We start from the raw sequence: 26,503 nt of genomic DNA, 5'->3' as shown, positions 1-26,503 counted from the left end.
TCAGCCAGGTAAACAAACTTTGCCAGCAAATAGAAGTCCCACTATTGTAAAGAAAATGGATAAGACAAACAGTACATACGAAGACCCAACCACTGTGTTATTGGGTAATTTATATGGTTGACCTCCAACTTCGTTGATGTAAAATCCTATTGGAAATATTAGGGCTGCCATACAGAATAGAATCACTGCAAAGAAAAGAGAAAAGAAAAAATGGTCACTGCTCTGTTAAAGTAAAAATATTTAGTAGTTCATAGAGCAGTCCAGATAAGCAAGCCAAGTATTCTGACCAAACTGAAGAGCTGAGGTGTTCCAGTACCTAATTTGCTTCAAATGACTGAATAGACTATCTTGCTTTTCAAGCATCCCTCCATCTACTCCAAAGAGATCCTGAAAGACCACCATTTTTACTATAATTTCAGTCCTGCACATTAGATCATGACCTGTCTTTACAGAATAAAAATCTGGTGGATGTACCTCTACCACTACATACAAATATAGTCACAGAGTTCATTACTTCTCCAGTTATTTTATAGTTATTTTCTCCCAAAGTCAAGATAAACTAACATTCAACATTGAAGAAACACCTTTTCTATTATCAGATTTTTCTTTTTCCAGCTGTAGTTGCCCCCTCCCATCCTTTCACATAAGTTCCTTTTTTGTAAAACACATAGATTGTGCTAATCATGCTAAGTTTTTCAGTTAAGACAGACTGCTCCTTTTGGGTTGTTAGTAAAGGACATAGGTGCTGTTCTTGTCTCCCATTTCTCTTCACACCTAAAAGAACTACATCTGGAAATGCTGTTCCCTACTTGAGCTTCCCCACAAGTCAAATAAGCAACAGTAAAAACCACTGGCAACAGCCATACCCATCACCTTGATCCCTGGCTCCTGTGCAAGTCAGCAGTGCTGCAGCTGCACATAAAACAAGGCACATAAAACGAATTCAGGATCTTGCCTGTCCCCTTTGGCCTTACTAGGACAAAGTCTCCAGTCCTTCCAAATAAGGAAAAGCTGGGCTGGAGTAGTCTCAGTATTTTGTAATGTAAATTCACTACTGCTCTTCCTGACTACATACCCATGTTCCAGTTTTCCAGCTACCATGTTACATGCCCATACAAAATAATTTTTACTGGACTCTATGTTTATCCAAGACAAATATTTTATCATATACTTTTTACCATAATGCTCAAAGTTTATTATTTGCATAGCATAGCTCTCAGCTTTGAGGAAGAAACACTCATGTCTATTGAGGACACTAGTCATGAGAATGAATCTGAATTCAAAAAGTCATGATCCACATGAGAATATCAGCTGCTTCTTGCTTTTCAAATGACATGAAGCAGCTTTCACAACACTTGGGAGTCCAGAGCAGCTCCCAGAAGGATCAGCCTTTCTGTAAGCTAACACTGAGCAGGAAAATAAAGACGTTCCACTGGAGGGAGCTTGTGTCTGTCTCACTTCTAATGTAACAGCACCTGCGGATCAGTTTTAAAGGAGAAGAAAGAGAGCACACACAAAAAACATCTGGCAGCTGCATAGTTACTACATTCTTGCTCAGTGCTACCTCGTTAGGCCATATGTTAAAACAAAATCCAAAGAACCAGTACCTAGACATGAAACATTAAGCAATCTAGAAGGTTTTAATTTACATGAATATTGGTCCATGTAACTCCATACTACACAACCTAATCCTTAAAGAATGTTTCCACTTTTTTCCCCTTTTTAAAATTGTATCTTAACCAATAGCTGGTCCATCTGAGGAGAAAGCCTGGGTATATTTCTTGAGAAGGTCTGTACAGGAGAGCTCTATACTTCAGGGGCCCAGAAAACAGTGGTTGTGTGATGAATAACACAACATACAATTAGTAACAGTTTGAGCAACATTCTAAAGATGAGTCGCATTATTGTAACTCAGCATGTTTCCTATTACATCCAGTTTGTTCAAGCATTCCATTTATTTACAAAACTTCTATTATATTTTAATAATAACATACTTAACAGGAAATAGCTTTAAGATTCTGAAAGCAACCTGCACTTTCAAGATTAAATTTCCTTTATTACATTTAAGAAGTACACATCTGGAAAAGTTCTGATGGCCTCATGCATATGGTTGAAGAATAGATCTTTATCCCTCTCTGCTAAACCACTGTTCTTTGAGGTGTGTTGTACCTACATGAACCAGTGCTTCCAGGTCTAAGACCTGCTGACGGCATCATGTCACTGAGTGGAACATGTCCCCGGTGTCTCCTTGTGTTCCTTCCCAGGAACAGAAGGGTGCAGGTACCTCAACTCTCCCTCAGTTCACAGCAGGAGAAAAAATAAACTCTGCATATGCAGGCAGTGTGCAGAATGCTGATGTCCATACACATTTCAAACATGTATAACCACCCATCTTTTCCAAATAACTGCATATGTTCTGCTGAGAGGGTGTCCAAGCACTTTTTCTTAGTGTGGTCTGAATTTTTAGTCTGTTGACTAAAAGTCTGTTGGCTTCATCAAAGTCTCTGTCAGATTAGAAAACTTGAATTATGGCAAAGTTTTGAGAAGTCATTAGGAAAAAACTGTGTGATAAATTTATTTTTTTAAAAAGCAGAAACTAAGGAGAAAATCCAGATACGAAGTGCTCAATTAACTTACTGAGTATTCTTTTAGAGGAGATTTATAAGCTAGAGGATAGGAATTTCTTATACAAGCTGTAGCCTAAATCTAACTCTCCATATCTAACTCTCTGTATCTATTAGTATAATCTCAGTTAACTTCCAGCTATGTCTCCAGGAATCCATAAAGACCTTCTCCCTCAAGAGTACTTCAGATTCTTAGACATGAACATTTGCAGAAAAGACACTTAACGACAATTTCTATTAACAAAAATAGGTAACAAAGCACAATAATTTCTAGACTGCTTCTGAATGGTAGCTGTCAAAGAAGATCTAGTTCCTTTAATTCTTTAACTTAAAATTGTTCTGAGCATCCAAAGACAATGTCAAAAAATTCAGAGTACAGTGTATTAAACAAAAGAATAAGCTATGGTCTAGTTTTTAGAGGGCTCACTGTAGTACTTGCTTGCCTCTTACGAGATGCAGAACATAAAAAGCAGCACCAGGTGTAAATCTTTCATAACTTAAGCAGCACTTGATTCACTGGGGACCACAAGGACAGATATTTGCAGCATAGTTACTGTTAGTTAACAATGTGATTACCCAGCCCCACTTTTACTTGCCTTCCAAAAAGCAAGTCCATTATACTCATAAATATTTAAGCCCTCAGACAAAAATAATAACAGACTCTCTGGTAACTGCTGGGGAAAAAAAAGCAGAAATACTGTCTAGCATCTCCCTCCTTGATACATCTCAGAGAAGCACCCAATTCCATGGCAGCAGAAACAGAAATAATTCCCTTTCTAATTGTAGCAGATGGTAAGAGACCTGAATCTGTGTAAGATGCAAACAGATCTTCTGAGAGCTCTGTCAATTCCTGCAATAGCCACGGTTGTAATAACATACATAAAAAAGCACCTAGGTGGCCTCAGCAATAATAGTTCCAAGGGCTGTGGCAATCACAGCCTTTGAGATTTACCCCAGGCACACCACGTCCTGTCCTCAAAAGAAGACAGCGTAATGGGCACTCTGAAAATGTAAGGGGTTTAGATGAATTTGAAGCAGGGCTAGCAAAAAAAGAGCAGTTTCAGGGATATGGGTAACAATGCCTATGCCAGATTACTTGTTCTGCTACCAACTTAATGCCACTATGTCACTGGGCATAATTAGTGATAAAATGGCATAGAAGCTGGGATGGAAAATGAGCTGTTAGCTTACAGTTGAGCAACAGGTGAATAAGACCATACAAAAGAACAGCTGATTAGCTCTTTGATTGCTATCAACTCACAAGGCACATCTATGAGTTTGCAGAGCCTTGTTCATTGACGAAGCACACAAAGACCTGGGCAGCGCACAAATGAACACAAAGAAGGAATCCAATTTTCATTGGTACTACAATTAACAGGTCTAAAACAGCAGTGGCAATTTTGATAGTATCTGTGCCCAAAGTGACAATACCTATCACGTCAGTAGGAATCTGTGATTGTTGCAAATGCCTGGTCTACAGAAAGCCAAGCAAAACTTTGGCATTTGCTTTTAGAAGACTTTTGTCTGTCACTCATTCAGTATGTTGTGGAGGAAATATCTCTCCTCTCCACAAGGCTGTTTTGCAGAGAAGCCAGAGAGACAAGTTTCTGTGCAGTAAACCCACCAATGGCTGGGGAAGGATGCAAACACTGTGCTAGTAAACAATCTCTCAGGTGTATCCTTCTAGAAGTGTGCACAGGAAATTGAACTGACAGATCAAAATTCTGTCCTCTGTGTGTCCCTCCGCTAAACAAGATAGAGAATACTATTGTAAGCAATATTTCATATTTATAGATGCACAGTTGAAAAATCTGGAGTCATCCAAGATGACAAGACTACAAGCAAAAATTCCACAAAAAATACAAGCTATATATTTATATAAAAATTCCAGCAAGAACTAGGCAGGAGTGACCTCTTACCAGGCCCTCCTTGCTGCTGTCATAGTTGCAAGGAAAGGCCTGAGAAGAGGATTCCTTTGCCCTTAGATGATTAAGACCCCCTTGCATTTGAAGAGAATGGAGCTTACAGTCCCAGCCTGCCTGGGATACCATGTCCTATGGTCTGTTCAGAAAGTGCTGTGAGAAGATTATCTGCTAGCAGCCTGCATGAGGCTGTTGAGTCTTGAAGTTGCTTGCAGGAGAGATGTGACACAATCATGACATTTTCCCTGTCCCGTTCTAATAGTTACATGTTTTTATCATACAGCCCTGGCACTTCAAAGAAGGACCTCTTCATGGTATTCCAAGTTGATTTCACATGGCTACATGTTTCCTATTACTAATCTACAAACAGATTACTAATCACCATCCAAGGAACCACAGAAGTAATTCTTACCAACTTTTTTTTAAATAACAAACTCTTCCTCCCATTCACTTTTCTTGATATGACTTTTCTTACAAAGGAGCTGAGCAATAAAATTTCCCATCATCATTCTTAACAGGAATGCAAAGGCCACAGAGTTGCACGTATTGAAGATGAATACCAAACCTACTGAATTTTAGAATTCTGGCAACACAATGATCATAGCTTAATAGAATTGTGAATAATTCTAAGTTCCAAAAGAACAAATTAATTAATAATTAATAATGTTTCATCATTAAACTTCTCATAATAAGAATGCAAGTGCTGAAATAAGACAATGTCCTTCTAAATTTAGACTTCTAATAATGGACCTGTTGCAAACCTAAAGAAATATACAGAAAAAAACAGCTTTAGGGTATCTGGTAACTAAGCATCACAGTTGTAGAAAACTAAACTTGCAGGGAGGTGATGATTGGAGATATTTAAATAAAACAAACATTAAAATATGTAAAGCCCAAAACACAAGCTCTGAATTAAGAAAAAAAAAATCAGTAAATAAATTATGTTTTCAACTATTTATATATATATAGTACTCAAAAAATTCTGTTTACCCTAGTGCTTTGACTTCATCTCACCATAAGCATCTAATTTTATATGGCATTTTGAGTTTAAACCCCCCCTGCATACATTAGATATACATGAAATATGCATAGATAAAAAAGGGCACTGGAAAAGTTGGGATGGAATATTCAGTAATACTCATGTCTGCTATTTTAATCATTCACCAGAAAATAAATACAAGTCAATCATAAAGGATACAGCATTTCAATAGCTCCATTGTCTACAAGAGCTTCACTGTTAATTTAATGTGCTGTGTATCAAAGTTGTCAGAAGGATGGCTTTGGTTATACAAGTGCCTCAGTGAAGTGCCTCTGTTGAAGCTGAGGCTTTTTTATATTTGTCCCTCCCCCAAAACAAGGTTAAGTCTCATTCATATTAGATATTCCATTAAACCTTATTTATGCCTGTGTAAACCACAAACTTGCATTTTCTATTTAGTGTTCACACTACCTGTAGTGGTATGTCATAATTCAAGTCAATTTAAAAGCCCTCAGGTTTTGAGTTTTTTCATGCTGTCATCCCCACCATTAAGGCATCATTTCACAGTTGGGCTAAGCCTGTAACACACACCAAGAAAAGGAAGTTTGAAAGTTATTCCCCTTACTTATTATAACTGTTTTTCTTTTGCACCAAAGTTGCTATAGGATACAGCTCCCTGTGCAGAAACACAGGACTGCTAGAGCAGGCTCAGTGTGAGGACCTACATTGGTGCTCTTGTGGAGCAGAATCCAGGGAGGCAGAAAAACACTGGTACTCCTCCCTCCAGCTAAAGCACTGCTGTGGGTCACTCTGGAAGCAAAAGTCTCAGTGCTGTGAAGCACAGCACATGCTCTGCACCAGGCAGGCCTCCTGCATAGCCAGTTAGGACACAGATATTCTGAATAAAACACGGCCTGTGAACATGAAGCAGGACTGAACAAGCACCAGCCCTGAACTGAGGTATTGATGAGAGACCTTAAGCAGGGAGGGATTTCAGACTATAGCCAGTCTCAGGTGCCTCCTCTTCCTTGGGAAGGGAATTTCAGTCATTCCATTCTGCTAGGAATAAGTCCTGGATATACAGGAGTGGGGAAGTACAAAAGACTATCAGACACATAATTCAGGACTGAACTCTTATATCGCTGCTCATTTTCTTAGGTCAATTAATGGTGCTGCCCAAGGAAGATAAAGGCAATCAGGGCTTCCTTTCTCTCACCTTGGACCCATAGACTATTAATCCCTCTCAATTACAGCCACTTAAAATATCAACCTGTTGATTTTTGAAGGATTTTATTTTTCTCTCAGACAGGGTATTTAAAAAGAAGTAGTGTTTTGCACAGTAGAAGCCCTAAGCACTGCTCCTTGACAAAACTGCAGTGTTATTTTAGACTCCACCAGTTTACCCTGTGTACAGGTCAACTGTGTAGTTGAGGCCACTTACTTCCAGTGAAAGCTATCCAGCGGGCATATTTAGTAGCTTCTCTTCGCCAGTGGGAAGCCACCAGCAAACCACATGTGACAGTTAGTGAAATGATTCCCATAATGATGAAAAATAACGTAGTGACCCACTCAGGAGGCAGCCGTGGAGGAATACAGGTCCTGTCACGTCCATGGATGGTTTGACACTGTCGCACAAGGCCAACTGTGAGAGCACCTGAAAATACATAGCAGAGAGGCAAGTAAACTTTCAAGATCCTCTCTGAGGGGCGCTCAGTTGCTAAACAAAGCTCAGAACTGTCCAAAAGTAAGGGATTCTTCCTTGGATGAACCTTAATATAAAGCCCTTGAAACACAGAGGATATGGGGGGCATGCTTTAAACATCTGTCTTCATATTCTTTCCTCATACACTGGCACAAGTTGAAGTGAGATGGTTGCAAGCTGTATCTGGTTCTTGACTGGCAACCAAGGTCTAATGAAAGGATAAAGCACTTCTCTAAAGCCTGCCAATACCAGCTAAGGTGGTAGCTCAGCTGTACAGTGAAGCATTCCTTCATCTGTGCAAGATGTATTACTTTTATCATCTAACAAAATGTGCTGCAGCACCCTAAAATACCTTTAATTGTCTAAAGCCTTTTTCCTTCATCTGTACATACAGCTTTAATCCTCAAGGTCTTGCAGCTGAAAGTGCATTTAATTCATACCACAATTTTAAGAACACTTAAAAATACCCCAAACTCTTATTGAAAATAACTCTTGAAGAGTCCCTCTATGGAAAAGACTGCTCAGACACAAGCTGGGATACCTACACCAAATCTATCAAAATTGTCCTTTGGAACAAGACTGGTACAGGAGCCATGAAGTTTTAATCAAAATGAGGTATTTGCTGCTAAAAAAAAATAATCTGATTTAAAATCTAATTTAGTGGTCTTGAGACTCTAAGAAGCTTTTAGTAAGCTTTGATAGTGAAGTTCTCTTTATTTGGAAAATTTTAACGCCAAATTGACATGCAAGATTGAAATCCATTTTTTCCAGTGTCTCTTAAGCATCAAGTCCCATATTTCTCTATTTTCTCCTTTCTTCTGAACAGTTTTCCTAAATAATCATATATGTCCTTTATCTAAATTAGAAGCAAAACCCAACAGATGTTAGAGTCAACATCTTCCTCTACAAATTCTTCTAAGCAAATATTGTTATAGTTGACCTGTTTAAAACAAAAAGAGGGCAACTTTGAAATAAATACAGTAAGATTTGGAAGCTCAGGTTTAGCGTATCTTTTGAAGGGAGAAACAACTATCATATTTTTTGGCTTCTTTTTGAAAAAAAATGATGAAAAGTAGTAAGTCAATAGTCAAAAGGGTAACCAATCCGAGCATGCACCTCCTGGCACCCTGGAGCCAGTTTAGTTTCTGCAAGTGTTCAGATCCTCTCTGCTTACAGCTCAGCAATAAGTACCAGCAGATTCAGCTTCTGAGCTTTGAATAATTGCATTAGGGAGGCAGAATATCATGTTTTATTAGATGTAACACATCTGATACACTCCTAGAGGATGAGAGAGACAAAGAGCAAAACCACTACTGGATTCATTCTATTGAAGCATCCCTGTAACCTTTGTTTAGACTACAAAATTTTAGCCCTATTCAAATACATCTTTTAATTACCTATTCATCAACTGAAAGCTTCAGAGATTAATTTACAGCTAAAAGTTGAAGTAAAATCCTTTTAAAATGTGTCAGTTATGAAACAAAACTGGCATTTTTTTATTCCAGGTGTACAGCAATCACTGTCTCTGTGCACCAGGATGACATAAAACAGAGCCAGAATTACAAGTGCAATTTGCACAGCTCACATACCTGCACAGTACATAGCTTCACATGAACTGTTCCTCAGTAGCTTTTTCAGAGCCTGCAATTATTTCATTTTACATCAGCTGTAGGGGCAGAGAGGAGATGTGCATGTGTCCTTAAAAGTCAAGCTCCCTGAAACACACACACAACCCAGAACCTCATACAAAACACTGTGTAGTTTTCTGTAGTTTGAGGACAAAGATGCTATTCACTGCACTATCACAGAACATGAAAATAATCCATATCACTCTGGAAGACTAAGATTTAACAGCAATTCTAAACTGCAATTCTGATCTAAAGAATTACTTCATAAAAATGACATCACACACTCCAGAGATGTTTTCTGAATTCAGAGACCTCTCCTGAATTCTGTGGCAATAATTTATTGTATTTTTAACTTTGGCAAAAGCAACAGTGGTAAGAACAACTGTGCTAGACTCCATTCAATTTTTTGTGTTTGCTGAAACTGAAGAACAGTTTTTAGAGATGAGCATGTATTAGAAAGAGACAACTAACTCATCTTTCAGATGGAATTTGCAGTTTATATTGAAGACATTCTTCAATTAACAAGAGTGCATTTAACATGTCAGATTCAGAGTGGACAAAAACTAAGCCCAGAAGTGCCGTATCTAGAGGAAATAAAAGATAACTCTATCTTGAATTGCTGTTTTCAATGCAATATTTTTGCTGTCATTATCTATTCCTCTAAAGGCTGATTTTCTCAAAAACACTCCCACCAAACTCACAACTGAAAATTAAAAAGTTTCTCAATTGCAAATTACAAATTTCAAGGTTTTGAACCTTGAGTCTGCAATATCTAAGGAAGGGAAAGGGAGGGCAAGAGAAGGTTTGTGAACTATTTCTAAAGGTTCTACAAAGGTAACTGGGAGAAACAAACTCATTATGTGCACACAAAGTTAGTTGAAGTTCAAGTTTAAGTTCACTGTACAGGAATACCTCACTTGTGTACATAAACTGGGCAGAAGGACATTAACCCGGATAGCTTGCTCCCATAGTGATAAATCTCCTGCTGGAGAACACCTTGGACTGAAAGGAGACAGCTAGGGAGAATAAGCACCAGGGAGTGGGTCTGGTTGACCCAAGCCAACCCTGCATAAATCACTGGTAATAACAGCAGCAATTTAAAAAAAATAAATAATTCTCCCCCAAGGTACTATTTAAATAACAAAGTGCAATAGTGGAATCTGATATGAGAGCAAAGCTTGAATAAGCTTTCAGCAACATTGAGTGAGACACTGCTGAATGCAGACTTCAAAAGAAGTCTCTGGTGTGGAAAAAGAGTATTATTGCCATGAAATTCAAAAGAACAGTGGGTTTACATGGTATTTTATTGGCTTTGTCCTGTTCTAAAGCAATCAAGCAAACAGTTGCCAGGCAGCTGCCAACAACAGAAAATCTTGTTTAACCTTATCTAGTCTATCCCTGAAAGGAGGGACAGAGATATTGAAAACAAACATTCTCCTCTTGCCTGCAGCTAGAGAATAGTCCAACAGTCTATCTCAAGCCAGTTACCATGTTCCAGTCTGATCCCTAAGTAAAAGAGGTTTTCAGTTGCTCCCTCAGAACAATTACTGCATAATTGCTGAAAATCTAAGCACCTGACACAGGTATAAAACAAAGAGCACAGCTAATGCTAGTAGATAAGGCAGCTTCAAGATGGATACAGCCCTAGAACATGTTATGGGGGGTAACCACAGCTGCCCATCCTCCACCTCCAACGCCAGCACTGCACAACCCTCAGGAGCTGTAACCTGCAGAGGGCTGCCCTGTTCCCCTCCTGTGCTTCTCCTCTGTAGCTTCCAAGACTGGCATTATGCAGGTCTGTACAGCAAGTGTGAGAGGTGATTAGGATATACCTTTCTAATTATTAAGAATTACATTCAGCCTTGATGAAAACAGAGGATGCTGCACTGAGCATATGTCAGTGAAGTGATCCTTGGTCTTCTCCTGTAAATCTATTTCCCAAAGGGCCAGTGCATTTAAAACACATTAAATAACCTTCCAGCAGTGACAGTTTGACTATAACCAGGACTGCAGTTTATACCAGTGAAAGATTTCATTATCATATTCCCACACTACCTCACTCAGCTCTTCCAGACTACCAGCAATAGTCCTTTTCTGACACTGTGTATTTTCACTAGAATCGCTAATAAAAAGACTCTTTTACAAAGACACCAAAATTTGAGAGCATCACATGTTTAACAATTAAGTTTCATGAAACCATTGAGGGGAAAAAGGCACCAAACCACAGAAAAGCAGGCCCTAGTTTTTCCCGTTGGACAGATGTGTGGCTGCCACAGACCCGACCCACAAGTCCCACTCCAGCCCCGCTGGCGCTGTGCCATCTCTCTCCCGTTTCCGTGGTAACTACAGAGCCACCAAGGAGGAATCACATGCTACAGAGAGACACAAAGATTGCTGCAGCCCTTCCACTCCCCCTCCTCTCCATCACTTCTGAATTATTAAAAGTGGCACAGCAATACCATGGTTGGAAAGCAGCAGCATAACAACAGCTATTCAGATGTTCACTGCTCAGCTGGTATTTGGCTGCCAGAACACAAGGGACTGAGCGTGCCAGATGGAGACAGGAGAGATGCCACTGCCAGAAAGAACCTAGCATAGCATAAGAAGCAATTAATATGGAAAAAGCAGAGTGCAGTGAACAAGGTGGGACTCAAACGTTAGAAGGTCACAGAGCTCAACAGCTATGCTGTCACATGAACATACAAAGCACAAGCCCTCAGAACTGCTCTTGCTCATACAGCATGGGGTACCTGCTCCTTCTCTCTCCTCCCTTACAGTCCCCACTTGAAAATGTCCTTACTCGTTGCCATAATTTTAAAGAAATTATATTCCTTGGCTTTAAATGTATCCCCAACCCTTTATATTCCTTGAAAACAGCTTTTTCACTTTTACCTTCCATGTATCAACCACATCCTTAGCAAAATGCTTATTGCTAATGTTAAATATATGAGCCAATATACCTGTAATAGGAGGAGGGTAAAACATCCAACTGCTCCCAGCCAGCTCACCCTCCATCCCTCCCTCTCCTAATGAGATGCCATGGGCCTGCTAGAAACCCCACTTGTAGCTGCCAGACAATTTCTGCACAGATAAGATACTTTTCTCTGGTTTACTGCCGGACAAGTTAAACCAACTTTACTAAACGAAGAGCACGGTTTACAGGATGCCTAACAAGACGCTGGTGACGTAAATCTTAGAGCACTGCCCATGTGGCAAGGACACTGATAAGTTTTATGTTTTAGGAATAAGCACAGTACATGGAGAGATGCTATTTGAACACACTAAAACATTCACTGCTGCTTGTTAGGTAACAGTCACATGCCAGAAGATGACATACATAAATAAGGACAGCTCAGTTAAGCCATTCCCTGTAACTTTTATTGGCACACAGACAAGGACAGGAGGAAATTAAGATGTTCTTGGAAAGTTTCTAAGTTCTACCCAATTAATAAACTTGAAAAAAGTCTAGGTTCATCTAAGAGGAGGAACAGCCTGCAGCTGCCTAGTGAGCAACTGTAGCTTGCTACCCAATCCAAATGGAAACTCTAAAGGTCTAACCAGAAAGCAGTGACTTGTTCATGGCAGACTAACGCTCTCTACAATGTTGAGGATAACCATCAAGTTGACTTCGGCCACATTGTCTTTAACATGACTGCTGCTCCTTGCCTGCAACCAAGCCCCTCTGTCAGAAGACAGCTTTCAAAGTGAGCAAAGCAGAGCCAAGGAATTCCTGAGAGGCAATAGCAACAGAGCACAGCAAGAATAGTTCCAATGCAACTGCCTGTAACAGCAAACAAGGAGGAGGTATTTCCAAGAAGAGTATGTTTCAAAGTCATCGAAAGAACTTGTTAAATGGGATGTTTCCCAGCCTTACATATGGAATTTATTTTCCTGCAGTGGACACTTTCAGAGATGTTACGATACAAAGAGGGGAGAGATAATTACTTTTTTTAGGTTTATATATATGTATTTTGTTTTGGGGGAAACGTCTGTTATTCTATATTCCAGGTATTAGTTCCTCAGAAACTGAGTACTCTCCCTTCTGCCTTTCCTGAACACTGCTGAACCTTCCCTACCATAGCCTGGGAGGTACTCCAGGGTGTATATAGTTAGTTCCACTTATCTGAGTGTAAAAGTCCATTCAGAAATCAGGCTCTGTACCCTCTCTTATGAGGAGATTAGTCGTGCTTAGAGTAAGCAATGCAGAAGGTTAGGGGAAAAGCTCTGCTTTTGCAGGTTATGCACCACCTCTAGTGTGAAGATGAAAAAGACAGTACCCTGCTGGTTTGCAAAGCACTTCAAAAACAGGGAGGAAAAAAAGGATTAACAACGCTGGGAAAGACCTCTTGATTCTAAAAGGCATGATCCATGCTGTAATAGCTAAACAGAATTGCAGGGTCTCTGTACATAAGGCCCCACTGAATGACACCCACAGGGGTAGCTCATAGAATTTTTTTATCTACAACTGTTCAGAACTACGGCCTTGTAAAAGGAAATATAGCTAGTCCTCATCTAAATTTTTAGCCATTGACCCATTAAAGCTGCTTTAAAATGTAGCCTCAGATAATGTAATATACTTTTGTAAAATAGCACATACCCATCATTAACTGCAGCTAAGTGACTAGAAGCAAGCAAACACCCTTTCCTCCACTTTTTTTGCTTAGGTCATTGTTGTAGAATAATACAGGAACTGGTTTAAACATAAATAAGTATCATGTGCATATAAAAGGATCAAAATATAGGATCAACTGCCAGTTTCTAATCAAATTGGAGAATACTGTATCCATTACTGTTCTTACATAAATAATTACTTATTTCGTAAAGGCTGGGGGTAGCTTGAATAGATGTCTTTAGCACTTATGCTGCTAAAACAACTTTGAGGTTACCATGCAAGTACAGTATTCAGGATGTGGCATGACAGATTGATTCTTTTACTGTGTATGCTCCAGCATGCTGTTCATTTAGTAAGATTAACAGGCAACCAAGTTCAGAGCTCCTAAAATAAGATTTATCAATGTAAAAGGATGATCTAGAGAAAGGCTTAAAAGAATAAGAGAGGATTAACTGCAAAAGCACAGAACAGAGAGAACTTCAAAACAAAGGGATTATGAATTATCTTTCCTGTCCTTTGTATGCCAGATCTTATGGTTTTGGCATTCATTCTGATTTATCTATCAAATAGACTAATATGCATTCTAACCCTGGAAGGAAATCTTTGGAGTTTCTCATTTGGAAGCAGAGCAGATGCAAGATCAATTCATATGCCCAGTGGGTATTCACTGGTATGAAACAAACACCTAAGAAGTATTTATACAGTGTTAAACAATCAGTTTTCATAAAGACCTAGATTTACTTGCAAAGTCCTTGTTATATCTAGAATGCATCCTCTAAAGGCAATTCAAGTCAATATTGCAAGATAGAACATATTATTATATAAGCTGCTATTTCTCTTCTACCCATTGATCCCCTTCTTTAAAATCAGAACACTCCCTCCCTTTCAAACCAACTTTGAAATGCACCACCCTCCTTGCTCTAGAGATGTACAGGATATTTCCCTGTTTCAGGAACTAAGTTACTCTATTAAAAATACTCATATTGACAGTAAGAGCTGAGGTAACATCCCTAGCTTCAAACCCTGCTAATGTCAGCTATCAGGAACCTACCAAAAGAATTCTGCTTAACAATCTCATGTCCAGATAATTTAATTTTTTACGTATCATTTTTGGCATTCTGTAGAACTCCAAAGCTTACTGGCTTTTAAACAAGAGAATTCTCATTTTTTAAGTCTAAACTCAATGGTAAGAGTTGTGGTATATTAGCAGAAAACTCTGCCTTGCTGCTGAAGACCATGTGGCGCCTCAGTTATCTCAAAAGTTTTCAATTCAATGTTTGGGTCATGCCTATTTCAAACTGAACCCCCTCTCCACAAAAACCAGTCTTCTCCCTCCCTCCTCCCACCCCAAGGAGGGAAAAAAAAAAATAAAAAAATCCTGGGCCATTTACTGGAAAATAATCTTATGATTTACACATATTAGAAAATTTATTACTACAGATGACAATCACAATATACAATTTGTAATAAATGTTTAAATTGCAGACATTTGGACCAATAAAAAGCAAGTTTATTTCTGAATTCCAGCATACAATTTCAATGCCATGCTGCTTGTGTATTGGGGTTTTTTAATGTTTCGGTCTTGTTTTGCCTTTTTTTGTTGCTGTGTTGGGGGTTTTTCTGGTTGTTTTTTTTAAAAAGAGATGGACCACTATGCCCTGAAGGAGCTATCCTCAAGCAACAACACAGGAGCAGCCCTCCTGAGGACATAACAAAGGCTCTGTGTGTTCTTATGTATGGGAGCCAAAAAAATCTACCCACGCTGAAGGTATTTTTTCCTACTTCAGAAGACAGCATCAATTAAGTGCTGGTAAACAGGATCTCTAAAAAGTTGCATCCTTCTGGTTATTTTCTGACACTATGAGTATTTTCATAATAGGATAGTATTGTCAGTGACTAGAATCTTTACAGTTTCTGAAGCGGCAAGGGCCTGAAAAAATAAAAAAAGACTTTAAAAAACCAAAACAAAGCACAACCCTTAATCTTTTGTTCAGCTTAAAAACCAAAAAAAATCCATCGTTATTTCCCTTTTTCCCCCAACCTAAACAGAGCTACTCAAAGTTGACAAAATTCACTGCCTAAAAAAAGAAAGATCAAAGGCAGTGTCAATATTTGCAAGTGATTTTTCTAGTCAGCAACACCGGTTTTATGTCATATGTTCAGCTGAAAGCCAGAAGCTACGATACCTACAGCTGTTCTGCCATTTAACATCTGATGAGCTTGTGTTCTTTTTAACAGAGTTGTATTCGGCTTCAGACAGAGCTATAAAATGATACCTCTCCATCCAACACACCACACAGCCCAACCCAGCCTTCTCAGAAGTAATCAGCTAATCCCTTCACAAACACACAGTTGACGTGCAGGCTCTTCAAGGCTGGCCATCATCTTCAGGAGCCAGCAACACGAGGTGGCCAGGCTGGTAATGGTAGCACCAGAGTTTGCCACCTGGTAGGAACACAACTCAACCAACAAGAACACAGAAATTCCAGATCTTCACAGTTTAGTGGATCACTTTCCACACAGGTGTCTTATTGGGTGGTCTGTTCACAGACTGGCAATAACTGGACTTCAGAGCTCTCAATTTTTAAGTCCTGAGTACCTAAAATTACCATTTCACCAAGCTAGTTCAGTTTCAAACTTAGTAGATGTCCAAGCAGACCAACACAGATATAACAAAACACACAACCACACCAAGTGAAGTATCCTATTGTGTTCTCTCTCTTTATTCATTAAGAGAAAGTATCTGTCAGATTGTCTGGTAACAGTCTAAGCAATTTCTTGGACTAGTGACAGGGGCATTCAAGTGTAGGAAGAAAATGCAGGTTCTGGCCCTGCATTCAAGATTGCTCGTGCATTTTCTCAAATGAAATTCAGGAGGAATAAGGATCATCTTCCTCTGCCAGCCATAACTGTTCTGCTTTGCATTGATGTCAGCTTCTGTCAGACATGCTCCAAGGACACCCATTGATCTGGCTCTTCCATGGCCTTATGAGTCACCTAGTGGTGTAAGGTGAAAAGAGAACTGTTGAAGTGCTTTTTGAATTTATATGGTTAGAAACATATTTGTAAAATTTAAGTGTCTGCCCTCATACACTCAGCCTAAATACACCTTATGTCCTTTCTTACAGCTGAGCCTAGCTTGCTCCTAATGCACTGCTGAGAGGAAGTTTTTGGCCCAGATTGCCAGGAAGTTCAGCAGACCTTGCTAAATGAAGAAAATATCCAAAAAACCCAAATAAAATGTACTGACAATTTGATGGCAATTTATTTAAATCACATAACTGCTGGCAGGATTGTATTTACGGCAATAAGGATAGAAAAAGGGAAGTTTGCAAGTAGAAGTGATACCTTTTATTAGAACAACTAGAATTACTGGAAAGATTTCTGAACTTGCAAGCTCATTTCCTTGGACACAAGAGTTTCCCCCATTCTACTAACTCGGGATGCAAATGATACCATCTCTGCCTACAAGACTTGCTTTATTCCATAAGGCACCTTTGTCCATTGAAGAATGGTAACCTACATGTTCCACAATATATTTCATTGCAACTAGAGTAATATTTCAAGTAGAATAAAATCTTATCATAGTTTTTATTCCTAAAAACACTTTTTAACTGTTGCCAAGTCTGTGTATGTATGACATGCTTATAACAACTGGCAATACAGGTTAAACTGCACTTGAATAGAGATTAGGTACAGGGCCAAAGAATTTATTCTCTACAAGTAATGCTTCATGTGCTGAAAAACAGACTGACATATAGCTTAACTACATCCAATCTTTCCTCAAGGACAGCTGGCACATAGTTTCCTGACTGATTAATGTTTAAAGCCCCCCAACTATAAAAGGTAGCTTTAATTTTTCAGGCAAACTGGAAAAAAACCCTAAAAACAACAAGCCTTGTTTTGCAGTAAAAATTCTCAAATTTACTTGTTGTTTCCATCACAACAAAAACATGAAAATCAAAGAACAGGAAGGCAGGGAGCATATTCAGGATTTATCCTGAAGTTGTATTTTCTTATCCCTTTTGCTAGAGCAATTCCTTGGTTTAGAAACCTGCATAGTTTAAGCCTGAATTATTTAAGCAATTTACAGGTGCTGTCTGGGCACTGATAACACTTTCTCCCTTATCACAAAGAGGCATCTACAAAAATAAACTGTAAGAGTCTGGAGACTATTTTTTTGCTAGAATATGAGAAGACAGACCACTCCTGAACAGTTAAACTAGCACTTTACTGACACAAAATATGACTTTATCTTAACAGCAGGGCTCAGTCCTTTCAGAACAAGTGGGATGATTCCTAGAAAACAACCAGAGGTTATACAGTGCTCCAAAGAGCATTATCTGTCAACATATATTTATACAGTTGTTATACTGACATTCTGAAAAAGAATTCTCTCTGATTTTATATTCAATATAAACAGACAAGAAGTGCTCTGTCTTTATCATGAACTTCATCTTACTGAACATATACTTATGGAGAGCACTTACTTCAGATTACATTGGACCTAAGTCAACAGACTTCTGTTTGTAAAACAGCAATTACTACCTCTAGCCTTTACTCTCTTTATTTCATCATTTTTCATGTATTAAGCTTCAGGGTGCTTCTTGTAATTGCTGAGTGACTTTATGAGACCACATTAGAAGTTCTGGGCCATTCAAACTTTTCAGGTTTCCTGTAAAATCTTGTTGCATAGTTTTTAAATTGAACTAAGTATGGCTTTAAAGAACAAAGTGAAAGGCTTCCTCCCACCTTAGTTTCTACAGTGGAGAACTACATCATTAACACAAAGCAGTTCTGAGGCACACTGAACAATAAGTTTTCTGGTTTTCTCTTACTCTGATCCCATACCTACTCCTTAAATACAGCTAAATTACATTGCTGCCCCTAGCTGGAAGCAGTCACAGCAAGAAGTGGAAACAAAGGAAGAAGAACCTGGGCAATGACTGGCGAGCAAGAGAACAGGAAACCCAGGAGTCAGAACTGCAACACTGTAAATTGGGAAGCTGGCTGAACAGTCATTTGATTACCAAATTCTTGGACATACCAAGCTCAGAGACAGCTCAGCCCTACTAATGCAGTGTCCAAGCAACTAGACAAAGAATTTCTCATGGTCAAGTTCAAGGCCTAAAGTGAACTGTCTTCAACTGGACAAATATTTAAACATTTAAGGGGGCTATTAATCATTACACCTTGAGAGACTGTCATCCTTAATAATGCCAAAGTGCTTGGTAATTTATGGCACAGAAGGGCAGCTATCATGAGGCTCCTGGGTAGCAGCCAACTCTTGCTTATCACACCAGACTGGGTGGATAGGAAATGCTGGCTCTTGATACTGCAGTAGCTCCCTGGGGGGCTTTTGGTACCCTCACAAGAGGGCATTTTAGTTCATCCCAAGGACCCAGAGATAACAGACCAAGTATGTTTTGCTCAAAAAGAGGAACTAGACTTGACACACTCTGTGGAATTTTGAACCTCTAAGTCCTAGCAGCCAATGTTTCATACTTGATTAGCTCATCCTGCAGACAAACCATCACAACCAGACTAAGTTCCCTGAGGTACGCAAGAAAGACCAAAATCTTGTAATCAACTCTATTTGCAAATATCAAAAAACACATATAAGATAATATATAAAATAGGAAATCAAGTATGATATAATAGGAAGCCAAGAGCTTCACTCAGAGGAAGGATATTACATATGTCTGATCATTTCACACACATTGGCCTAATTCCATAGGATTCTAAGTGCTTTAGCAGTCAAATGCTCTAGTTTGTTTTCTCTCCTTAAAATAGACACATACCCTGCATAGATCCTCTTCTTGACCATATCTCCAGTTTTTCAGATCTGTGTATATCTCCATCAGTCAGAGGCTTGGGGAAGAAAAATGAGATTGAGCAAAGCAGCTGGAGGACACGTAAGGGGATTGCTGCAGAATTGTCATAGAACTTTCTTCCTGCATGTAGCCCTCAATTTACAAAAAAAGACTGTCCATTACTAAATTTGTAGGCACTGTGAATTACAATAATGACTTATAATTATGTAATAAGAATGTTATTGCTACATTTAAATTGCATAAACTTTAAACTTATAATAATTTATAGTTTTCCCATATTACTTTGTGTAAAAAATAAAAACAGATTTCCCATATTACTTTGTGTAAAAAATAAAAAACAGACTCCATATTATAATTGTTCCACCATAATACAAACATCATTTTGCCTCTTCAACAGTAAATATTCCTCCTCATCCATGAACCACTCTAGCTGCCTTCTTCTGAAATACACAGTTACCAACCATCGCTGGAAAAGGATTCAAGAACCAGGTGGAGAACTACTGCATAAAGTGAAATTCCTACCCACTGCAACTGTACTGCAGCAGACAAGAGAAGTTGGTTCTCTCTACTTTGTTTCAAGACTAACACAAAAATAAGTGGGAAAAGGTTGAGCTGTTGTGAGCTACCTATACAAAAAGTAGGTCAAGCTTAAAATTTTGACCTACTGATCTTTGCTTTGGCAAAAGTACAAATGTACAAAAAGTACAAACATAATGCTGCTCACATGTAAGCTCTGGCTGGAAACTAAATGATACAAATGTTTATAATAAGTCTCAATCATTAACACAATTCCTTCTTTTTTATTTCAGACAGTTTAAAATCTTTGTTTTGTGGTACATTCTATTGATCTTTGCTTTTAAGATTCACATATTTCAGTTATTCTTGTGTTAATCTCAGTGTCATATTCTGGCAAGAAATGTAACACACACACCTAAAACCGGCTCGAAGTTGATTTAAAAAATCATCACTATTAGTGAAATGCAGATAATTCCTGAAGCCACAAAGCTGAAGTCTCAAGAAGATACTTTTCCCACAGTTGGTACTGCCTATAAAGCAGATTTACAAATACAAACTTCCTGAGTAAAGCATAAGATAGACAGAAAACAAATCTGTATCTACACACACCAAATATAATTTAGTCCTATAGTAACTATACACATTGCTGTGATGTAAATAAAGAAAAAAATATTCCAAAAACCTGAAACTCAAGTATCTCAGCAAAAACACCTACGATCAGAAAAGACAAAGAAAATACCTGTTGTTCTTATATGTTTTCCCCTCCATTTAATAAAGTAAAACTGCGATAGAAAACAAAAGCTAAAAAATAAAATTAAAGCTTTGCTGCTTGTACTCACAGAAGTTTCTTTAATAAAGATGCCACCTCTGTTTTATGGAGGAAGAAACTGAGGTAGTACCATAATAACTTTCCAGCATTCACAGTCAGTTGTGCCAGATGCTGGACTGGAAATACAAGCTACTGGCTCCTAGTTCTGTATCAGGTATTACTTACCTAATTCTTTAACACCAATTAAGAGAATGAGGAATTTAACAGGATTTGGTGGGAGGCAAACTAATAATTTTGTAGCTTCACATGCTAAAAAGAAAACATCCACCTAACAGAAGCAGTATTAATTTGTACTTGTTAGAAAGTAGATGTTCCTCTATGGACAAAAACAATCAGTTCTCTCATCTTTGCTCTGGCAGGCTCAAGTAACCGGGCTGACACAGCTCTCTTTCAAGAGACTCCTCCTACACATAAAATAGTTCCATATGTTTAAATGCTGAGTGGTTGAGCAAGCACAAAATTAATTCATTACAACAATGCCTTACTATTAATTTTTCTTGTGCCTTAAGGCCTGGTCAATTACAGAATCAAAGCACAATTCAAACATGCTGCTTTGTCAGATTTTTACATCCACTTAAAAGACATCTACAGTCATGAAGTGAGATGGAAATGGTAATTTTAAAGATGGCACTGACAGTCCCAGTCCAGGCACACCTATCAATGGAGTTTTTCTTCTTAGAGTGTTCATACGATATGGGATTTAGACTCTTTGCCAGTCCTCACTAGCTCTTACTGGGGTTTTGTATTGTTTTTGAGGCACTGGCAACATCTCCAAATGCAAGTATTGTTAGCAGTGCCTACATCTTACAGCAGGACCTCATCCCCTCCTAGTCCAGATCAGCAAAGTATCACAGAGAACCAGCTTTCTCACACACCTGGGAGCATCTGCCAAAAGGAAGTGTTTTCCTAGAACTTATGTTCCAGAACATAACTGTAACACTCTGATGTCCAGATGGCTTTGGAGGCTGCTCTTCAGCAGTCATTCCTTTCTAGAACATGATAGTACATAATTCTTCTCTCTCTGTATCATCTTCGGTTTTATTTTTGTATTCTCAGAATACAGTCCAAAGAGGAAAAGGCAAATAACTTCTCCTATCACACTCACTACGTGATACAGTCCAAAAACCATCAGGAAAAAGTAATTTCATGGAATCACTTCCCATCATTCTCTACTGAGAACTGGGAGAAGCATGCTGTGTTTTGAGTATGTTGCAAGGGGCTTAACAAAGTATCACCAGACCCCTTTTACAGACAGTTTTTGAAAAGCCGACAATCCATAACTCAAAGAAACGAAACAAAACAGTTTTTGCCTCAGTGGACAGCACAGTGACTGCTCTATGCCACGGTTCCTCCACAGAGGAGCAGTGGACATTGCCAATTTCTCAGCACAGTCCCTGATAGGCAGAAGTGATAATATGCAAGACTGATTTTTACATAACACTACTTTTTGAGCAGACAACTGCATTTAGAACAGTAGTGCTAGCTGAAACTCAAGTTTATACGCTCTTTTAAATTGTTGATGTTTTATTTATTCTAATGTATTCTACTCTATTTGGAAATACTGGTGTACTTGAGTACCTTCATGTGATGTTGGCTTTATTATATGTATAGTCAGTGCTCCAAACAATGACTGGCAATTGCACTGACTGGCAATATGGTCTCAAGCTAAGCAGGAGTTGGGAATCACTGCTTGGTTGTATCACTGTTGATAGTTCATTAAGCTGATCACAACAAAGCTACAGCTCCTGGTGGACCTGTGGAGCAAAATTCCTCAGAAAGAGCTATCACATGCAGAGGAGTAACAGTGAACAGCAGTAATTTGCCACTCAGCACTAGACAATTTTTGTCACATTAGCAGGGAGTTAACTGTCTCAGGAAAAACGGCCTGCTGGGCATAGGTTTTCTTTGCCACTCAGCACTAGACAATTTTTGTCACAGGAGCAGGGAGTTAACTGTCTCAGGAAAAATGGCCTGCTGGGCATAGGTTTTCTATAGGACCATAGATACCACTGAATCTGGCATCATACTTCACAAAGAAAAAAAGTGACTTAGTATGTAAACCCAAGAATTACACATAATCCTTTGGAAGATACAGAGAAAGGCAGCATTTGTAAACAAAGTAGAAAATTTAAAATAAGTGGCAAGCTGTAGATTCACAATTTATTATCATACTGTTATTGCCCAGCATGGTATAGAAGGCAGCTTAAACAAAAATTATAATTCCTAACATAAGTGACCTTGGTGCTTGCGTCACAGATGCAAGATGAAATGGGAAGCTGTGCTGAACACTAATATCCCCCAAGTCAGCACCTTTGTGCATGGGCTGAGTGCCCTGGCCATAACGTTATACAATGTGTCCTGCTGTGGCACAGGTATCAACACAAGAGAATGTGATAAATACTGGCTTCAGAAGTTACCCATGAGAGCTTAAAAGCCTTTAATTCTGACATCCATATTAACTTGATGACTGCTGTAAAAAGGGTACACTTTGTTCTGTAAATTGGAATGAAATGAACAATCATGCTACATTGGAAGGAATGACTAAGTCACATAAACAAACTGATGGCTTCACTTTCTGAAAGGGGAGTTTATTTGATCAAATTCTCCTCTGAATTATCTGACCAATTCTAAAAGCATTTCAAATTGTCAACCCCCCCACATGTACAACTTCTAACATGTCTCATTTCCACTGTGCATAGCATTCATATCCTTTCTCCTATGAAAGGCTGAGAGCTAAAGCTAGAGCAACTTCGATCCCTTCTCCTCCCCTACTGAAGACAAAATGTCAAAATGATTAAAGAGCCTCCAACAGAAAAAAGAACCATATGGAGACAAAACTATCAGCTTTTAAAGTTCATCACAAAATAGGTGAAGATACAGAAGCAAAATTAATTACTACTGAAATCAGTGGGAGTTTAGGCATTGGCTTAAATGAAAGCCAACTCTGTCCTTTCTTGCATAGAGTATCAGTTTGATAAAAGGATGTCAGTGCAAGAATACTGAGAAGCCACTGGTTTCCAGACTGGAGTTATCAGTGTTCTGAGCTTGCACACCACCAATAACTAAACCCCAATGAGAATTCAATGAGAGAAAAACCCATCCAATTTTCATCTTTCCTTTATAATCCTAAACATGTATGAAATACCTGAAACCAAGTTAATTAACAATTCTTACATAAAGAAAAAAACACTTGGACCCACATCCACAAAGGTATCATTCCTCTGTCCTGAAAATAGATAAGCATCTGAAACCTTCAGTGATCTCAGTTACAATTCTTTGCTCCTAATTGCAATGCTGGAGAGGAATTTTTACAGCCAACATTTTTCAAAAGACTGCAAAACTTATCTTTAAGAATAAGATTTGGGAGACTAATCAGCCCTTCCCCTATATCGACTTCACCAGACCACAAGCTCCTTTAAAAAAAATACTGAAAACAATCTAGATTTTTCACAAAGTCATTAACGCCACTGATTTATTTTGCTATCCAATTTAGCAGAAAATCATCATTATCTCTGGAGCAAGATGTACATATTTTTTAGCATTCAGATCAGATTTTTATTTTTCCCCCTGAAATGTAAGCTCAGGCTCCCAACCTTAATGGCTGTAAACAGCTCTGAATGAGCCAATGCAGTGCTGCCTTCCCAGCTCTGCCAAGACCTCTGCTCTGTGCAGTTCTCAAACAGCTGCAGTATTGAGAAGACCAGTCTGTTCCACACTGCCTTTCAGAACCCTGAGGGCAGCAGCCAAGCAGAGAAACATTATCACTCCCCTTTCTCCTTGACTAGGCTGACTTGTAGAAGCAGAATCCAGACTAATTCCAACACCAGCTGAACCTAAGAACACAGAGGCAAAGCAAATAAATATTTTCTTCTCTCAAATAGTTTCTTTCCCCAGCTGAGAGCTGGATGCTTCAAAAAACCCTGCTTCTTCTTGGCACATATGGAAGTTGGATGGCTTGAACGTGGTCCAAGAACAGCAGTCTGCTGAGAGTGCCTGAATCTCACAAGCAGCTGGGCCTGGGTTTGCCATCAGGGCTGTGTCCTCCTCTGCCATCCTTCTCCACAGCAGTCTCTGGGTAATGAATGGCACTCATAAAAGCATTTATCTCATAATTCAATACTACTGTGCTTGCTACAGGAAGCCCTTGATTCAATGGGCATCCTCACACTTCTGTTATTTGCAATTTGGGCAAAAGGCTCCTTTTCAAAAATCTAAGTACTAGAAATATACACTTATATTGGTTTTAGCCAGAAGTCTTAAAACAGAGTGCATCAAATCCCATAGCAATAAAAATCTGCAAGAGTCATTAAGGAAGGATGACAGCTAGGTCTTGTTTATGATTTTAGCAAGTCAACAATTTGTTTGGCTTCAAAATATAGCAAAAAAAAAAAAGGCTTAGCTCTGTCAAACTATTACTTGACTAGTGAAGCCTTTCAGAAAAATTCATACAGATTTCATGTTTGCCAGCCTAATTAAAACTGTTATTCGCACCTTTAAAAGGAGAACAGGACAGAATGGCAGATCAGATGATTAGTTAAGTAATCATCAACTTATATACCTGATTTCCAGGTATACTATTTCAGGAAACCATTTTGTATCATAAAGAGATATTTAATATCTTTAAGGAAGAATGAAATGGACTGTGCTTAGCTCCCAAAAGACCTTCCATCAGCTGTTTTTTCAGAGTAGTTTTTGTTACCCGACTTCTGAACAGGCAAAGAGAATCCAACATGACATATTGTATATGATTGTTAACATGAGGCAGGACTTAGGACATACTTAAATACTTAAGATTATTTTATTTGATTTTAAGCCCTTGAAGAAGGGCTCGTTACTGCAGCACTGTTTGCCAGATGGAATTGCAAGAGGTAAGAACCAACTATTTTATGTAGCCATAGGCAGAAGGATCATCACAATTAGCTACAGGAGGTACTGTGAAGTCACCTGGGGAGCTCCTGAATGCTGCACTTTGGGCAGGGAAGTCACTTGTTTCTCTCCTCTGTAGGAAAGGCCAGGTTCTAGGCTAGGTAACTAAAAGCAATTAAAAAAACACATAAGGACAGTCTGCTCAGAGGGCATGCCCAGGAATCAGTCCCTAATAGCCAATTATCTTTAATAATTTATTTCATCAGAATAATCTATTTGAACCAGTTTAGTTCTCTACATGCACTGATGATTAGGCATGGAAATGAACGACAGGTGAAGAAAATTTTTAAACCCTCTGCAAGAATTTATGTCAGAAGCCTTTACCTCTTCCCTCTATTCTCTATCTGTGGTTTGCTTGGAAATTGTAAATTAGGAAAAGGTGGTTCAGTTATTTTCGTCTGTTTGCAGTAAGAATGACTTCCTTTCCTGACACTGAGATTTGGGGTTCTCTGGGACAAGAGATGAAAGAGCAGCCCTCCCCATTCCACTGGCTGGAACATGCAGGACCTCATCAACAGGCTGAAATGAATTGTCCATACAAACAATTACATCATGAGTAAAATAACAGATGCACAAGTCCTTTTCTTTTAAAGAAAACAATGGTGTGTTCTAAATTAAAAACCATATGGGTCGTAAGCTTAAAAGCTGATAAAAATCAGGATGCAATAAATATTCCGGAGGGAAAAAAAAAAAGGAAAAAAACCAAGAAGGAAAGCAAGATCTCCCTGCAGCAAAGGAAACGTCGGCAAAGTACTGGAGGTTCAAACCTGCCACAAACTGCAGGGGCTGATCCCCGTTCCCTGCCCAAGGTGACTGAACCTGGGAGCCACCGCCGGGAATGCCGCCCTGGCCCCCCGGCTGCACAGCGAGCTGCGGGGCTGTTCCGGGCCCGCAGGGCTGGGCAGGGGCAGCCCCCCCGGGGCCCCGCGCC

At 39.0% G+C, this 26,503-nt stretch overlaps 2 protein-coding genes across 2 annotated transcripts in view; one reads left to right on the top strand and one right to left on the bottom strand.

Annotated features, from left to right (window-relative positions):
• Nucleotides 1-21,629, bottom strand: LOC104393793 (chromosome unknown open reading frame, human C16orf52). Its single transcript, XM_010003314.1, has 4 exons — nucleotides 21,522-21,629; nucleotides 19,269-19,338; nucleotides 6,967-7,179; nucleotides 1-185 (listed from the first exon to the last, which is right to left on the bottom strand). The coding sequence occupies exons 1-4, from the start codon at nucleotides 21,627-21,629 to the stop codon at nucleotides 1-3; spliced, it is 576 nt and encodes a 191-aa protein (XP_010001616.1).
• Nucleotides 21,630-22,909: 1,280 nt separating this feature from the next.
• Nucleotides 22,910-26,503, top strand: part of PDZD9 (PDZ domain containing 9) — a 12,529-nt gene continuing 8,935 nt past the window's right edge. Inside the window, exons 1-2 of the mRNA XM_010003313.1 lie at nucleotides 22,910-23,018; nucleotides 25,460-25,514. Of these exons, the coding sequence (XP_010001615.1) occupies nucleotides 22,910-23,018; nucleotides 25,460-25,514 (164 nt within the window). The remainder of the gene's footprint in view (nucleotides 23,019-25,459; nucleotides 25,515-26,503) is intronic.

Source organism: Chaetura pelagica, unplaced genomic scaffold (assembly GCF_000747805.2).
Source record: "Chaetura pelagica isolate M959 unplaced genomic scaffold, ChaPel_1.0 scaffold138, whole genome shotgun sequence".
NCBI classification, from domain to species: Eukaryota; Metazoa; Chordata; class Aves; order Apodiformes; family Apodidae; genus Chaetura; species Chaetura pelagica.
The sequence above is the reverse complement of the archived record's forward strand: the minus strand, read 5'-3'. Positions and strand labels throughout refer to the sequence as shown.

What these genes read in the sequence shown, in the direction of transcription:
- LOC104393793 (XM_010003314.1), bottom strand. Translation starts at nt 21,629, where the DNA reads ATGACTGCTGAAGAGCAGCCTCCAAAGCCATCTGGACATCAGAGTGTT. An exon ending in AAGAAGAGGATCTATGCAGG is followed by an intron (nt 7,180 to 19,268) that starts GTATGTGTCTAT and finishes ATGTATTTTCAG; the next exon opens with GTGCTCTCACAGTTGGCCTT. An exon ending in CTGGATAGCTTTCACTGGAA is followed by an intron (nt 186 to 6,966) that starts GTAAGTGGCCTC and finishes TTTTCTTTGCAG; the next exon opens with TGATTCTATTCTGTATGGCA.